Here is a 16,954-nt window from a genome sequence, read left to right on the forward strand (position 1 = left end):
TACGGTATAATTATAACTTAGAAATATTAAGTGCACTGTTTTGGTAGAAATAAAATGATCACAGTGTATAGCAACAATTAAGGTTCGGGTTAAATCATTTCCAGGTTTGCATACAAGAAGATTGCAATAATCTCGCGAACGATGTCAAATAGAACGTGCACATGTTTCTAAAAACTTTTTTCAGAGTTTTTTTCCTGTCCTTGTTCACCGTACAAGCGTGTCCCTCGTTTCATGGAACACCCCGTATATACCGTCTTCTACTGTCTAATCTACTCTAATGACCGTACAAATACGTTTCTGGACACATCAGGCGAGTATAACAATACGAACGTAGAACGGCCACATCAAATAGATCCGATTATTTAGAGAGCACACAGTAATTTTGTTTCGCCTCCCACCCCCCTCTTAGCGTCTAGCACCCGACAGATATCTATTTTCTCGATTAATTTTCCGATTAGCAATGCGCGAGTTTCGTCGTACAGGTGTGCCAATTCTTTCCCGAAATCATTGGAACTCGGAATTCTTCTGAGCAAATACATACACAAAATGTATTGAATTCGTCATTCCATTGAAAAAGAAACGATTTTTTCTTAAAAATGACAGCTTTCTTTAGAATGCTTCAAAAATAATTAATATTAACATTAACATCCTGAACTAATTTCATGATAGTTTAATGAAAACAGTTTTTCTTCTGAAAGAACAACACAGGAGTCACGGAATTTTTTAATTAAAACGCAGAAAATTGAATTAAAAAGAAACTTATTTTTAAAAGACTTTGCGTGCTATTATAGTTTTATAACCAAGACTTGAAAAATAACTTTATTAATATCTTACCGACCGGTCATTCGGCCGCGAAGATTTTTATATTTTCATGACATTAGCATTAAACAATATTTATTCTCTCTACCTTATCCATTTTATTGATCGCGAAAGGTATCTAATATTTAAAAAGTTATTTAATAATATCTCAATAATAGATAGCAAGTTATTGATTGTCATGACAAACAATTCACAGGCTACTAGTCCGGATAAAAAGCCGATTTATAAGCTACCGCTCGGTAAAGTATTAATAATAACAAAAATATTAATTTTAGTAAGACGGTGCGAAGATAATTAAAATATTGTTTATCATAGTTTCGCGAGAAGAATGCATTATTTCGCAAATAAGTAATTATCGAATGACAGAGATTTGGGTCCGTTTGGATCCGCAGTTACAGTAGCATTTAGGTCATGTCAGTTATTTGTATTTTTGACAGATCTATTATTGAATACCCGCCATAAGATAATTCTCGAAATTTCGTTCCATCAAGAAAATAATTTTCACGTTCGAGAGACTAGAACTTTTTGCATTTGAAAAGATCCTTTTTCAAGTTTCTGACGAATACAATGCGCATATTTGTTCAATAAAAAACAAGACGAAGGAAATGCTTGACCATAAAATCAGAGGGCAAAATTGTACGATGGAAATCGTCGCATTTTCTCGGTGACTTTTAGGCTGAGAACCGCGTCGACGACGACGCTTTGTGCAGCGAATCGTTCTCGACGAGCCGAGACTTTTCACCATGGTCGGTGTTTCTAGGAATACAAAGAATTCAGTGACGCGGAAAATATAATGCCGCTGGCGACCAGCGACTTTCGTAATCCAATCTGTCAGGAGATGAGGGCGATGCGATCCGGGATGTTGATGGAGCCACCCCCGCAGACGATCTTCACCGAGACGAAAACGTCGCCGGCCCAACCGTTGGAGATCACCGGCTACGGGCGAGGGTACAACGAACAAGGAAGCATGGACAGTTCTGATACGTACGCCAGCTGTCAGACACATCCGTCTCAGTCGCAGGTATTGAAACTGATATCTCTAAGGAAATTGGCTCCCTCGTCGAGCCTCTGGTTAACTTCTAGCGCTTGTGTTATACCCGATACGCCTCCGAGTTCGGCAATAATTCATTCTTTCCAGGCCACCCTTTCGATCGGTTCACGAATCTTACGACCCGTTTCGTAAATGTTCTCAAAATTGAAAAACATCTCTACATATACAGTGGGCCGCATTAATATTCAGACACCATCGTATTTGAGAAATTTTTACTCCGTATCTTTACCGTTTGTTGAATTAATGAATTTATAGTTTTTTAATAAGTCAGAACACTTACTTTAGAATCTACAAACATAAGTTTTATTTACATAATTTGTATAGTTTTATTGTTTATTGATATTAAATAAACTAGTGCTTAATTTTGACGTCGCAAAAATATTCGGAGACTTTAAAAATTATAATCTGCTCATTAAGGATATACATATACTTCAACAGAAATAAATCGACGTTAATACTTTGTTGGATTGCCCTTTTGCCTAATTACATGGTTTAATCGTTTAGGTATACTAGAAATCATTCTATTTAAATATTCTAATGGAATACGTGACCATTCTTCGGTTAATCGCAATTTTAATACTTCTTTGGACTTTATTGGCGACATTCTGATTCGACGATCTAAGTAATCCCATTTTTCAATCGGATTTAGATCTGGTGATTGTGCAGGAGTTTTCAATATTTTTGGGCAGGTTATATAATAAATATTTTTGAAATGTACGTGATTTATGTTTGGGGTCATCATCTTGGTAAAATTTAAAATCGTTATGAATGTTCATATTAATAGCACTTTTTAGCAAATTTTGTTTCAAAATATTTAAATATTTATTTTTGTCTAAAATTCCACCAATGAAAACTAATTCACCCACTCCAGCAGCTGAGACACCACCCCAAACCATCATACTTCCTCCACCGTGTTTCGATGTTGGTTTAAGATTCTTAGTGAGAAGCTCTTCATTAGCTTTACACCATATAAGTTTGTACCCATCAGACCCGAAAATGTTATATTTGCTTTCGTCTGCAAAAATTACATCTTTCATGTCAACAAACCATGTTTCTTCTTTAGAAGAGTAATCGCTGCTTTTGATTAATATCGTTAATATAAGGCTTTTTTCGGGCATTTCTGCCATAATATCCATTTTCATGAAGCATCCGAGGAACTGTTTTGGAATGAATCTTTTTGCCGGTCTCCTCAAAAAACTCTGCTGTCAATTTTGTGGCACTTAAACTAGGGTTTACGTTTATGCTCCTAATAATATTACTTTTATGCTTCTAATAATATTACGTTTATTACGCAATTCCACCCTCACGGTTATATCTTCGTACAATGTCCGCAACAGTGCTCTTGCTCAAATTTAATAATACCCCGATTTCTCTATACAATTTTCCTTTTTCGCGATGATAAATAACAAGTTGGTGTACATTAAACGAGGTATTATTCCTTTTACGTGGCATATTCACAGCTAATATGTGCAACACGAACAAGATTTGAAGTGAAACTAATTCTATGAGATAGTGCTTACGTCATATGTTTACAAACATTGCCATCAAGCAAAGTATTCACCTTTACAGGGCACTTAAACTACAAAGCATATGGAATGTCCGAATATTTTTGCGACGTGAAAATTAAGCACTAGTTAATTTAATTTCAATTAACAATAAAACTATACAAATTATGTAAAGAAAACTTATGTTTGTAGAATCTAAAGTAAGTGTTCTGATTTATTAAAAAAATATAAATTCATTAATTCAATAAACAGTAAAGATGCGGAGTAAAAATTTCTCAAATACGATAGTGTCCCAATATTAATGCGACCCACTGTAAATCTTATTTTGTTTGTGTTTAAAGTTGCATCGACTGCAAAGTCATTGGCGGCAAATTCTGTGTAATCCTCTGTTAAACTACATTAAACATGCGTTACATTAATCAATCATTTGTGTCACAATATGACTAAAATATAAAATTATTTTTTTATGCAGTATTGTTATTTCCTTAATTTAACTAATTGCTGATGGCAATAAGTGTACTAGGCATGTATTTGAATTGTGTAAAATTTTATTTTGATAGCATTCATTTTTCCCGATGTATTTTATAAATTTTTGTGTTTAAGTTAATGCAATTATGCAAATTTTATAATAAAATACTATTGATGTCACTGCAGCCTTCTTGGAAATTCAAACGAAAATGTTTAACTGTACTGGAATTAAGTTTTACAGAGAATTAATATTTAAAAGTCACATTTAAGATTCTGTAAGTCATCCAAAGTATCGTAAACTAATCTGAACTTAGTTTTAACTAATTATACCGGGTACAATATTAAAAACAGATCTTGTAAATATTTTTTTACTTTTAGTCTTTATTTCAAGACCTATTTAGTAAAATACAGAATAAAATATTTTATTGGCGTATAATGATGTAAAATAGCGGTTATTATTTAATATTATTTAATATATTTTAATAAATATAAATACATCTTATCAAATTAAAAGTGCATATTATAATGAAACATATAACACAGTGTTTATGTTGCATTATTGTTTTACTTAGTGCAGGCTTGTAGCTTCACTCTAACTTAACCGATTGTACAATGATGTACTTTCCCATTTCATTAGCTCATTTTGAAGTCACGGTCATTAGAAACCTCATACACAATTTGTATACATTCCAATCGCGTTAGTGTTTGGGAATGGTGCATTTGTAGCACCGTAGGACATATACAAGGTTCTAAAAGTTATTCAAAATCGGAAAATGAGGGTTTTCCGAGGTAATTTGAAATAACTTTTTCCTTAGCACAAATACAATCCGTGGGCTTTGTTTAAGAGTTATTAACCAAGCCCAGTTCCACTCATTGGCACGGCAGTGTTGCGCCATTTGATTTCGCCTGTCATTGATCACCGTTTCTCGTTAACATTAGGTCTTTGAATAAGTTCTCGCTGTTTCTCAAAAGACATCATTAAGAGTATTCCGTGTGTTCCGTCCTGGACATAGGACCCCAAGAACGACACTCAGACAAGGAAGGCTAATTTACAGTTTATGGTGCTAGTAATGGTAAAAGGCTATTTTTGAGGAACCGATCCATCAAGTAATTTTAATATTTCACGCGACGCATGGTAATCGGTATACAATCTCTTGTTCTCGGTCTCAGTAGCAAACGCTGGCATCATAAACCTCGGGGATTTCCAAAGGGCTCCGCGGACAGAGGCCTGAAGGCCCAAACCAGGCTCGCGACCGTTCCGCGAACGGCTATTTTTACGGTAAATTCAGACCTGGAGGAAATCCCTGTCAAACGTTGCGAAAACATCCCCTACCACAGAGTTCCTTCCTATCCCTACTTTTCTACTATCTCCACTTCCACCAAATTTTTCCTGCAACCGAGCTTTCCTAAAAGCTGGTACGACATTAAAATAACAGAATCGTTTTTACATCAAGTGCATCCAGTTGGAATCGTTTTAGCAACAAGTGCAGCAAGTTAGAATCAAGTTAGAATCAAGTTAGAATCGTTCTTGCACCGAGGTAGCAAGATCAAAGAATCATTTCACTATTATATATCGCGACGTCAATTATATCGAGATCACTTCTGTACAAAGTGTAAATAAACGGATTCTCCGGAGTTAGACTTACAACCTTTCTTCGTTAACCGGTCATAAATCTAAGTCGTCAACGAGGCGAACGATACAACACAACACCGTGCATGGAATTTCGAATGGTGACTCATTAGCAAGAGAGTACTGTATGTTACCTTAAATTTCAGTGTATGATTGTTCACTATAGTGTCAACCACGTGTTTGTTTATTGGTTCTGAAGATGTCTACTATTGTACCGAATAAAATGGTTTTGCGGGGAATTTTATTGTGCTACTTAATTCAAAAGAAATCTGTGCATCTGAAGTACACAGAATTCTTGTTGAGACTTACGGCGACAATGCTCTGTCGAATACGACATGCAAAGACTTGTTTCGACGCTTCAAAAATAATGATTTTGAACTTGAGGATAAGGAACGCTCTGGCGCGCCGACAAAGTTTAAAGACGAAGAATTACAAGAATTGCTTGATGAAGACCCATGTCAAACGCTAGCAGTGTTTGGAAAAATATTACAAGTAGATGCGTCAACGGTTTCAAAACTTTTAAAAGTGTTAGGAATGATGCAGAAGCAAAGACATTGGGTGCCGTATGAATTAAAGCCGAGAGACGTTGAACGGCGTTTTCTGATGTCTGAACTACTGCTTCAACGGCAGAAAGGAAAAGGTTCCTTGCACCGTGCCATCACTGGCGATGAAAAGTGGATTCATTACGATAAGCCAAAGCGTAAAAAAACATGGGGTAAGCCCAGCCATGCATCAACATCGTCTGCAAAACCAAATATCCATGGTTCGAAGCTTCTTCTCTGTATTTAGTAGGATCAGAAGGGTGTAATTTATTATGAACTGCTCAAACCGAATGAAACTATTACGGGAGATCGCTATCGACCGCAATTGATGCGTTTGAGTCGAGCTCTAAAAGAAAAATGACCGCTATACGAGCAGAGACACGACAAAGTCATTTTGTCACAGGACAACGCTCAGCTACATATTGTAAAACCCGTGAAGACCTACCTGGAAACGCTTAAATGGGAAGTTCTAATCCACCCGCTGTATTCACCAGACATAGCTCCTTCCGATTATCACCTATTCCGATCGATGGCACATGGCCTGGCTGAGCACTGCTTCCATTCTTACGAAGAAACTAAAAAATGGATCGATTCATGGATTGCCTCAAAAGACGAATCGTTTTTCCGACGCAGAATTCTTTTACTGCCAGAAAGATCAGAGAAAGTGGTCTCTAGTAATGGGCAATACTTTGAGTGGATTGATTTTGAACGTTATATTTTAAATAAAGCTTTTATTTTGGGAAGAAAACAGCGAGAACTTATTCAAGGTCCTAATAACTCTTAAACAAAGCCACGGATAACTCTTAAACAAAGCCACCTCAAGAACCTCTTATGTCCCAAGTATTACAAGTAACTTTTAAACATCATATAGAACGATGTTGTATTAAAGTTTCAGGTACCTGGGAGGTTACTTCATAACTTTCTAAATATCTAACAAATTGGACATTCATGGTGATCGAGTCTCGTTGTCTATGCACTACAGCATTCTCAGAAATTTCAGGCTTGCAAAATGATAGTTACGAAGGGTTGATGTCGATATCGAACAGCTTACTTAGTTTACGATATCAAAAATTCGTTCAATTTTTCATAAACCTCTTTATAAAGGTTCGTGTCTAGTTTACGCGTTGTATGTGCGAGACCCATATTGTTTAACACGTTGAATGCCACGTGATTATATAAGGAAATCCCCGTCTGGCTATGGACGCTGGTATCGTGGTACAGCAATGCGAAGCGTAATACTTGCAAATTAGAATTTACTCGATGCAATAAATCCATTAATATTTTCTGAAAGAATGCATTAGTAATAGAATCCAGTATTAAATAAAAATTAAGAGGTCTTTAAATAAATTTTAGGTAACAACTTAAAACAATGTAAATTTTTTAGTTTTATATCATATTTTACACTGTCAGTCACCGGCAACTGACGCGGCCTGAACAGAGAGTTCAATGTCAGTCACCGATGACTGACGTGGCACTCAACGTATTAATTTCTGGTATTTATGAAAACTTTGATTTTTCATTACTTTTACATGATATACAGGATGTAACGAATATCGCGGTACAACCGGTCGCATACTGCATGCAAAAGTAAGTCGAAAAAAGAGTAACGCTTTTTCATTTAAGATCTTGTTTTCAAGAAAACTAAGCTGGCAGATGCATCAAAATCGCGTCGCTTATAGTCTCGTAGGCATGACGAGAAGTAGAATTAGTATGTCATATCCAGACACGCCACTTGGTCCCTATTCAGCATTATCATATTTTTCAATATAATTTTCTTCGAATAAGTCATAAAAGTAATTAAAAAGTAGTAGAAGTATACTTCTTCTACTATACCTTTTTTATTTTAGCCAGTACTGAAAAAGTTGGTTAACAATATTAATCATATCACATGTGAAGACCGTGCATGGTGCAAGATTATCATTTTATTACTCGAAATCGAATGGATGAAGTTTGAAATTCGTGGAGATTTAAGTACAAAACTTTAAATTATATCGTGTTCGATGTCATTGTAATCAAAGAAATAAGATAAATACGATGGTAAAAGTTTAATTCATGGTAAATCAAAACTAAAGAATTTTGATTTTTGAATTTAAAAGACTGGCTTACAAGAGTCCCTTAATCCATCGCCGTGCCATGCTTTTATAATTACAATTACAATTTGAAACATATATTGTTGAAAAGCAATACGTCGATCACATCGCCACCTGTGTAACAGTCGACACCGTAGATTGTGGCCGCTCCGATATTAGACGTTCAGTGGAGGACCACCTTTTGTTTTAGTTCAGTGCGCTTGTAACTATGCTGATGATCATATGACGATACATAACCTGTAATAGTACAGACACGTGTTTTATTCTCGCGCCCTGCACTCATTCTCGCTAAGATATATTTTTCAGAAATATTATTATTCACATTGCCATCACGCTGGCTAGAGGTCATGGGTAACAAAATTAAATTGTAATAAATATTATTAAATATATGAAAAATGTATTGTAGTCTTTCACTTCGCAGACAGAAGTTTCCAGTAGACCTAATAATTTTTTAGAAGAAAAAGAAAAATATTCAGGGATGCCTACATTTACTTGAATATTCGTCAAAGTACGGCAAAGGGTATATTTCAATCGCAACTCTACGTTCCGAACAGTACAAAGATTGTAGTAGTATGATCTGTTCAATAAATGAGCACATCCCAATCAGCAAACATTTCCCCTATGATATTAAAAAACAACGTTTGTCATATTCTTTATTTTCTAAACTTTTATCAGCGAAGTGTTCGTTCATTGGTTGCTTGCTAAATAATTTCTACGAAATCTTAAAAGATATAATTCGGCACACGTCGAGTTTGACGAAACTTTGGGAAAAGGTAGTTCATAGAAAAATATTCCATACATATTTTTTTAATGGCCCTCGCTCGCACTGAAAGAGTGGAAACGTTCCACAAAGTTTAGGGTTGGAACCACATACATTTCTAGCCTTAATAATTTCCGTGACATTCAACCAAATATGGTTTCAACCCTAACTTTGGGTGTTGTTTTATGACGCCTTCAATGAAAGCGAGGGTCGATAAAAGAAACTATATGTCGGATATTTTTCTAAGAACTAACATTTAGACTAACATAAGAAAAAACATTTGAAGTCTAGATTCACAGGTGTCGATTATGTACCTATTTTTACCAAAATTAGCCAATATCGACGAAAAGAAAGTATAATTTTCTTTCATTACATCATTTTTATTAAAACGTAAAATATATTTATGTACTTGTTGCAGTTTAATACAATTAACTTTGAAACAAATTGAAAAATTATTTAATTTCATATCGGATTTTCGTATTTATCTAATTTTTGTAAGTGTCCTAATATTTATCACTCCGAAGTCAAATAAATCTTGAAATATCATTTCATTAACTATCTCTAACGTTTTCTCAAATATTTTCACCGGGGTTTAACCCAAGAATCGTGGTAGAATGAACGACCATTTATTCGATCAGTGAAACGTGAGTAAACGGAGACCGCACAATCGACAAGAACGATTTTCGATTGTGTCCCGCAAAGGATTAAAGCCAGTAATGTGATTGAATCTCGTGCGGTATATCCGGACCATTAAGAGGAGATCGACGCTGATCGCTGATAACGTAATTGTATCGGTTCCCAGGGCGACCTCACCGAGGAGACGGCAGACACCAATAATCTCTACGTGAACCCGCTTGAAGCCGCCGAGAAGTGCGGAAATAGGGTGAAGAAGTCGGTTTCCGGCGAGGTGACTCGCAACGCGCCCGACGCGTCGACAAGCGTCGAGTCCTTGAAAGACATTCGTCCCCCGAGCGAAGGCGGCAAGGTTACGCTGAACGACACAGTGCCTAAGCACAGGAAAATTCGTATTCAACAGGTGAGTGTTCGCCGGTTACTCGGCTACTCGGTGTTACTGCGAGCTCTATGTTCTCGCGTTTACCTAAACATTTTCAGTTCAGACGTGGTTTGATCCGTCGAAGGATACGGGACACAGTGGTTCATTTTCTCTAAAAGTTAGCCAAAATTCATAACTGCATACGATGTTTACGAAAATCGCAAAATGAAAAATACGCAATTTCAAATAGGAAGCAGACATCATTATAATATATAATAAATGCTACAAAAATATTGAATATACAGTGGGCCGCATTAATATTCGGACACCAACGTATTTGAGAAATTTTTACTCCGTATCTTTACTGTTTATTGAATTAATGAATTTATAGTTTTTTAATAAGTCAGAACACCTACTGTAGATTCTACAAACATAAGTTTTATTTACGTAATTTGTATAGTTTTATTGTTAATTGAAATTAAATTAACTAGTGCTTAATTTTGACGTCGCAAAAATATTCGGACATTCCATATGCTTAAGTTTAAGTGCCCTGTAAAGGTGAATACTTTGTTTGATGGCAATGTTTGTAAACATATGACGTAAGCACTATCTCACAGAATTAGTTTCACTTCAAATCTTGTTCGTGTTGCACATATTAACTGTGAATATGCCACGTAAAAGGAATAACACCTCGTTTAATGTACGCCAACTTGTTATTTATCATCGCAAAAAAGGAAAATCGTATAGAGAAATCGGGGTATTATTAAATTTGAGCAAGGGCACTGTTGCGGACATTATACGAAGATATAACCATGAGGGTGGAATTGCGTAAACTCTAGTTTAAGTGCCACAAAATTGACAGCCGAGATTTTTTAGGAGACTGGCAGAGAAAACTGGCAGAAACAAGCATTCCAATACAAACATAAATCACGTATATTTCAAAAATATTTATTATATAACCTGCCCAAAAGTATTGAAAACTCCTGCACAATCACCAGATCTAAATCCGATTGAAAAATGGGATTACTTAGATCGTCGAATCAGAATGTCGCCAATAAAGTCCAAAGAAGTATTAAAATTGCGATTAACCGAAGAATGGTCACGTATTCCATTAGAATATTTAAATAAAATTATTTCTAGTATACCTTGTTACGAGCCGAGGGCCACTGCACACGTGGCCGGAGGTAAATGAGTTTGTGCGGATATTTTGAAAGGAATGCGTGGACTGGCCGATGCCTCTTTCATCACCGGGTCGCCACCCTAGTAGGATAGGTTTTACGGACTGGCCGTTGCCTCTTTCTTCAACGGGTCGCCACCTAGGTGTAGGGATGTTTCACGGACTGGACGTTGCCTCTTAACTTCAAAAGAAATATTAGTAGATGTTGCGTCGCGAGCGACCCATGTAATTAAGTTATGACGACCCCCAGGTAGATTCTTCATAATACCGCGTCGAAGCTTTCGGGCCTTCGACAACCGATACCAGATGTGGCCATGAGCAGGGGTACGGCCAGCGACAGCTACGCTAAATACAATGAAAATCGGAGAATTCCCAGATTTCTGCTGTCCCCTCTTCTTGGCCATCTCTCTAATATTCATTGGTTTTAAGATAATTTAAGTAGCCAATGAAATACCAACTCCACCCACGCCATTTACATACGAAGGCGTAATCGGAGGATGAGAAGCGTACCTACTTTCACTTTCCACTTTGCACTCGGTAACTTCTCATCTAGTCCGACAAACAACATTTTGTACATAGTGTTATAGTTTGTGATAAGTTGTTCGTCCTTTTATTATTAAACCTTGTTTAAATACGGCACCTTGTTCCATCTCAGTTCACCCTCAAATCTATCCTCAACATATTAATTTATCGCGAGGTAGGCGCGTTATTCAATCGTCGTCAAATACGATCGACGCTGTAACGCACCGCGCAACAGTAGATACACCTCGAGCGGTAAAGGTGTATCTTTGTCAGATCGTTACCAACAACTGACTCGAACTAGGAGATGGAAATGAAATAAACTTGTACACTGAGTTGAAAGTAAAACTAATATAATGTAACAACTTCAATCTATTACAAGTGCGTGAGTGTAGTGTAAGATTCGCGATGGTCCTAAGACACGCTCCCTGGTTTTCGCACCAAGTCGGCGGGGGTTAACTATTGCTCGAAGGAGAACTCGGCTCGATCTTGCTACGTCTCGCGTCGCGATTTGACTTAAAACTGCCCGAAGAGAAGAAAAATCTTAGCCTTTTTATACGCAGCTAAACTAGAAGATTTGGTAGTGGGGACCGGGCCTACGTGACCCAGATTACATGGCGGATGGTACCGAGAATCGGGGATGTATGACCCTTATTGAACTCGCGCCTATACGGCGAATTAGATATTCTATTTTTGAATGAAAGGACCGCGTTCACCGCTTACGTTATCTAGCGTATGCCTTCAAGAAGGAAAGAAAAACGTCGGGAGAAAATCTCCGTACGTAACAACCTAAACGATTAAACCATGTAATTAGGCAAAAGGGCAATCGAACAAAGTATTAACATCGATTTATTTTTGTTAAAATATATGTATATCCTTAATGAGCAGATTATAATTTTTAAAGTCTCCGAATGTTTTTGCGATGTCAAAATTAACCGTTTGACTGCTACGCGGCGTAAAAGCGCTGCGTTCATTTGTCCTCGAAAACCGCACGTTTATTGATCATAAGAGAAGATCAATAAACCTTAAGTTATCTTTTTATAAATTTTAATTTTGAAAGAAAAAAACAATTTAATGTTTATTATACTTATTCACAATCACAATTAATATTGTTTCTTTATAATACGAAAAGAATTATTAAAATTGATTGATATTTGTCTAAATGAGAGTGTTTTATTTGACAAGATCAAGTCAAAATATGTCTCGCAGTTTTCGTGCGTTCTTGAAAGAATTGCTTAGCAGTCAAACGGTTAAGCACTAGTTCATTTAATATCAATAAACAATAAAACTATACAAATTATGTAAATAAAAATTATGTTTGTAGATTCTAAAGTAAGTATTCTGACTTATTAAAAAACTATAAATTCATTAATTCAACAAACGATAAAGATGCGAAGTAAAAATTTCTCAAATACGATAGTGTCCGAATATTAATGCACTGTATGTGTATATAAGTCTATAATTTGTACGCTACCTTGAAAAAAATTACCTTTGTATCGTATTCGTCTTCTTGTACTGGTTAAATTGCATATATAAATCACTTTTTATAACATCATTATCGAAGATAATGGTGGACCACCCGGTATATGTAGTTTGAAAATTTTATTTTGGCCAGCGTTTTGTGAGAAGAAGCTATTGTTACTATTTTGCTTTACGTGTCGGGAAAAAGGACTACTACGAAGGTTCGCAGTTGTCCTGCAAAGCAGAGTAGCTACTTATATAAGCCTTGAAGCTTCGCGATGAACAATATTGTTATATCTAGAATGGTTACCTTTTCCATTCGAAAAGAAATACCGTGTTGTACCATCACATGGTTAATTATTTTTGCGCATCTGAGAACATTTCAAAAGATACCACAAATTATAAATTATAGTGGAACTTTGATTATCCGGACTGAGCAAAGTGACACGAATGTTCAGATAGTAGAACAGTTATTGAGTCACAGTGACAGTGATATTTATTGATTTATAGAGCAAATCGTTTTGCATATGAATTGCCTTAAATTGAGCTGATAAGATGTGAGACAACCATGAATAATAAAGAATTGTGATATTGGAGAATTTTATAATCAAGGTTCCATTACATAATAATGTATTCAATACGTAAAAATCAAAATGTCAATTTTTAAGTATTTTGTATTTTAGTATACATTTTTTAATTTAAATAATTAATGAAACTAGGGTATACTAGATTAACATTTTAATGCAAATATTAAGAGAATGTTGCTCATTTTTTAATGTATTTCCTTAACAAAGGAAAATATTTAAAATCGGGTTGCGCAACTGTATCCTTATTGAGAAATACATAATACTGCAATTTAATCTATCGCAAATTTAGTCATCTTAAATTTTGATGGTATTTTCTCTCAGATGGTAGCAGAACAGATTGCATAACAGATGGCAGCTAAAAGAGTCTTCTCTTTCTAGAATCTAGTTGAATAATCTTAATTCAATCTTGTCTCGTTTGATTACAATTTTTTCGGTTGCAGAAGTATTGTGTAAATTTGACATTAAAGGACAAATTAAGTAATATTACAATAATATTTTTTCCAATATAGGACTGAATTGTATCGACGCATTCAACCGCATATTTGTGAAAAGTGTCATTCTGCCCCAAATTCTTTACTCTCCTTTGCCAGACGAAACATCGAAATCACAGATACAAGTTTCTTTAACATACATATCAAGAATTTCAATTATCTCGATTCGAAATTGTTAGTGATTTCAACTACGATTGAATCCTTTAGCGAGGGTGAATTGTAACGAATGATGAAATTGATGTGAATGATTCTGCAGGGTGTCTCTAAAGCGCCTGGTTAAGTTATGGCAGTGTGTTTCATGGAATAAAATAGAAAAAAAAATATTGTATTCAGTGTATTTAATGGGAAACCCTTAAACATTGTAAACAATTTCTGTTCTCGAAATAAATAACTCTAAAAATCAATAATTTATTTAAATAAAAATCATGAAAAAGCGATTCATATTAAATTATTCGCAGGTCTTATTGAATTTTTTTGCAAATGAAAATCACGTTAAAAATAAAAATAATTGGTGAAAATTAATGAATATTAATTGCTTGTAATAGATTTTGTATAATTTTGTAAATGAGCAATATAATATCATATTATAGTAATGAAATATAATATACTGTGTAATACTTGTATGACAAAATACAAGTACATATTTTTCAAAATTAAGCAAAAGACGCAAATGTCGAGAAAGATTAATTTTGAGTGCAAAACTTTTATATTATAATACCCTGTACAAAATTTTCTTTCGCCTGGGTAGAAAATACTTTGTCATAATTTAGTCAGAAAATTTCGAGATAGCCTCGGTGTACACAAATCTGTATTATATATTTATGAACTTTTTCACTCGACAGGCTATTATGCATGATGAATATTGCGTTTATTGTTAACACTTCTCTGCCACTATTCGTGCCACCCGATCCCTAAGTTCCGATGATGAGGCGAGCGTAGGGTTTTTCGGTACGGTAACAAACAAACGGATTTCAATCGCTTTCGATTTCAACGAATCGCAAAGCAAGCGCATTATTCTAGAAATAATTTTTCAAGTATAAAGCTTTAAAACCCCGTCGCACGAATCGCATTTTCTTCTCCATTTTTTTCTTCATTTTAACAATCTTTGCGCAAAAAATGTACTCGTTATTATGCGTGTAGTTTTAAATGGCGCGATAGTACGCACGAAACATTTCCGTTGTGTCTGTCATGTTTACTTTTTAGGTCAATAGCAACCGCAAATTTCGTAGTACAATATCGCTTCGCACTTGCTCGCAATATTTCACTCGTTTATGGCACATAGAGAATAGAACAATTTCTGCATGTTATTCAAACAATGTTCATCAATGTCTTACAATGACGATACAAAAGATTTACGATTAGTTTATGTATTATTTTTGTTTTGGAGTAGTCCTAGAAAATGTTGCATTTTTCGATGGTCAAAATTAGAAAAATCTGGTGAAACATTACATTACATTTTTACATTTGAACGTGGTTTATAATAAACACTCGATTATACAAACATTAAACAAACCGTTGTTTCCATGTGGAAGATACGAAAATTCAGATCGAAAATTCAGTGATACAATAAGTCAATACAAAGTTATTGCACTTTTATTATTTCTGTATAAACTTATGTTTATATGAAATAATCAAATATTCTAGATTTCATGTCTGCAAATATCAAAACCATATTTTTTTACGTGTTATAGCCTTTGTTAGATTTCTTTTGTTAACGGAGATCATTCAATGTGGTAATGAAATTGATGATTTATTAGTAAATGATAATACATTTACAAAAATACTATGGTTTAGTCAGAAAATGTTTATAATTGTTTCTTTCATGAAATAAAAGCAACAGGAACTAAATACACACTGTTATTTTTAAAATGAAAAAGTTATAATAAATAAGAAATTTCTGATTTTACTGGCTGATATGTTATATTCTTCAATGTTTTGCACAATAATAAACAAGATTTTTGGCGAGAAATTGGACAAGACACAATAAAACAAAGTAATGTAAAAATTAAAACAGTCAATATCAACAACGTTGCATTATGCTTGCAAATAGAAATCAGAAGGCGAGCTGCAAGGTATGAATAAGTATATACAAATTTCTAATACACAATAGAGGACAAAAACTAACTATTAAAAATTCTATGCATATAATGTGTAGATTTCTCAGATCTTACTACTGGTGATGAAAGCTGAACGTAGTCACAAAATCCAAAATTATGAACAATCTTGTATTTCAATTATTTCGACAATAATGAAATAAAAACGCATATTAATTTTTGAATTTAGGATTGGCAAGAAAGCTCTAGAGGCTACTGACGTTGAAACGCATGCGTGATTTATTATCCAAAAAGATTTAGAAAAATTTTCGATCTCAACATCTTTAATAAATTTAAATTAATTTGAAATTGAAGTATAAAATTAATTATATATTTTTTTTAAATTTACTTATAATAGATTTGTATTATAATAGATTACGATAAATTTAAAATAAAAATTTATTATAATTGTTTACTTACATACTATATTGCATTCTGCATTTTTATATAAATAGACGAAATTTAATAGCAGAAAAGTAATTGGTTTGTTAACTGAAAATTCAGTTATCCGAACGCATTTGTCTTCCTATTAGTTCAGTTACGGAAAACTTTAACATAGTAAAAAATGCTTGAAACAGATATAACGCTCTTGCTCCTTCTCGATTTTTCAATGGTAACTCTTTGTTAAACTAATGAGAAAGAAAAGAAAAATAAACAGGTGGTAGAAATTTGTTGTCTAACAAAAATATAAACGACCGTGCATGTGAGATAGTAAATACGATAAATGACTAACAGAGAGCGCATTGCATCTCCAAGAATAAAACAAT

At 34.5% G+C, this 16,954-nt stretch overlaps 1 protein-coding gene across 1 annotated transcript in view; it reads left to right on the forward strand.

Annotated features, from left to right (window-relative positions):
• The window catches only part of Shab (Shaker cognate b), a 145,129-nt gene that overhangs the window by 107,094 nt on the left and 21,081 nt on the right, over window positions 1-16,954 (forward strand). Inside the window, exons 5-6 of the mRNA XM_078184436.1 lie at window positions 1,580-1,840; window positions 9,668-9,901. Coding sequence (XP_078040562.1) covers window positions 1,580-1,840; window positions 9,668-9,901 — 495 coding nt within the window. The remainder of the gene's footprint in view (window positions 1-1,579; window positions 1,841-9,667; window positions 9,902-16,954) is intronic.

The sequence above is a fragment of the Augochlora pura genome, chromosome 6 (genome assembly GCF_028453695.1).
Source record: "Augochlora pura isolate Apur16 chromosome 6, APUR_v2.2.1, whole genome shotgun sequence".
NCBI lineage: Eukaryota > Metazoa > Arthropoda > Insecta > Hymenoptera > Halictidae > Augochlora > Augochlora pura.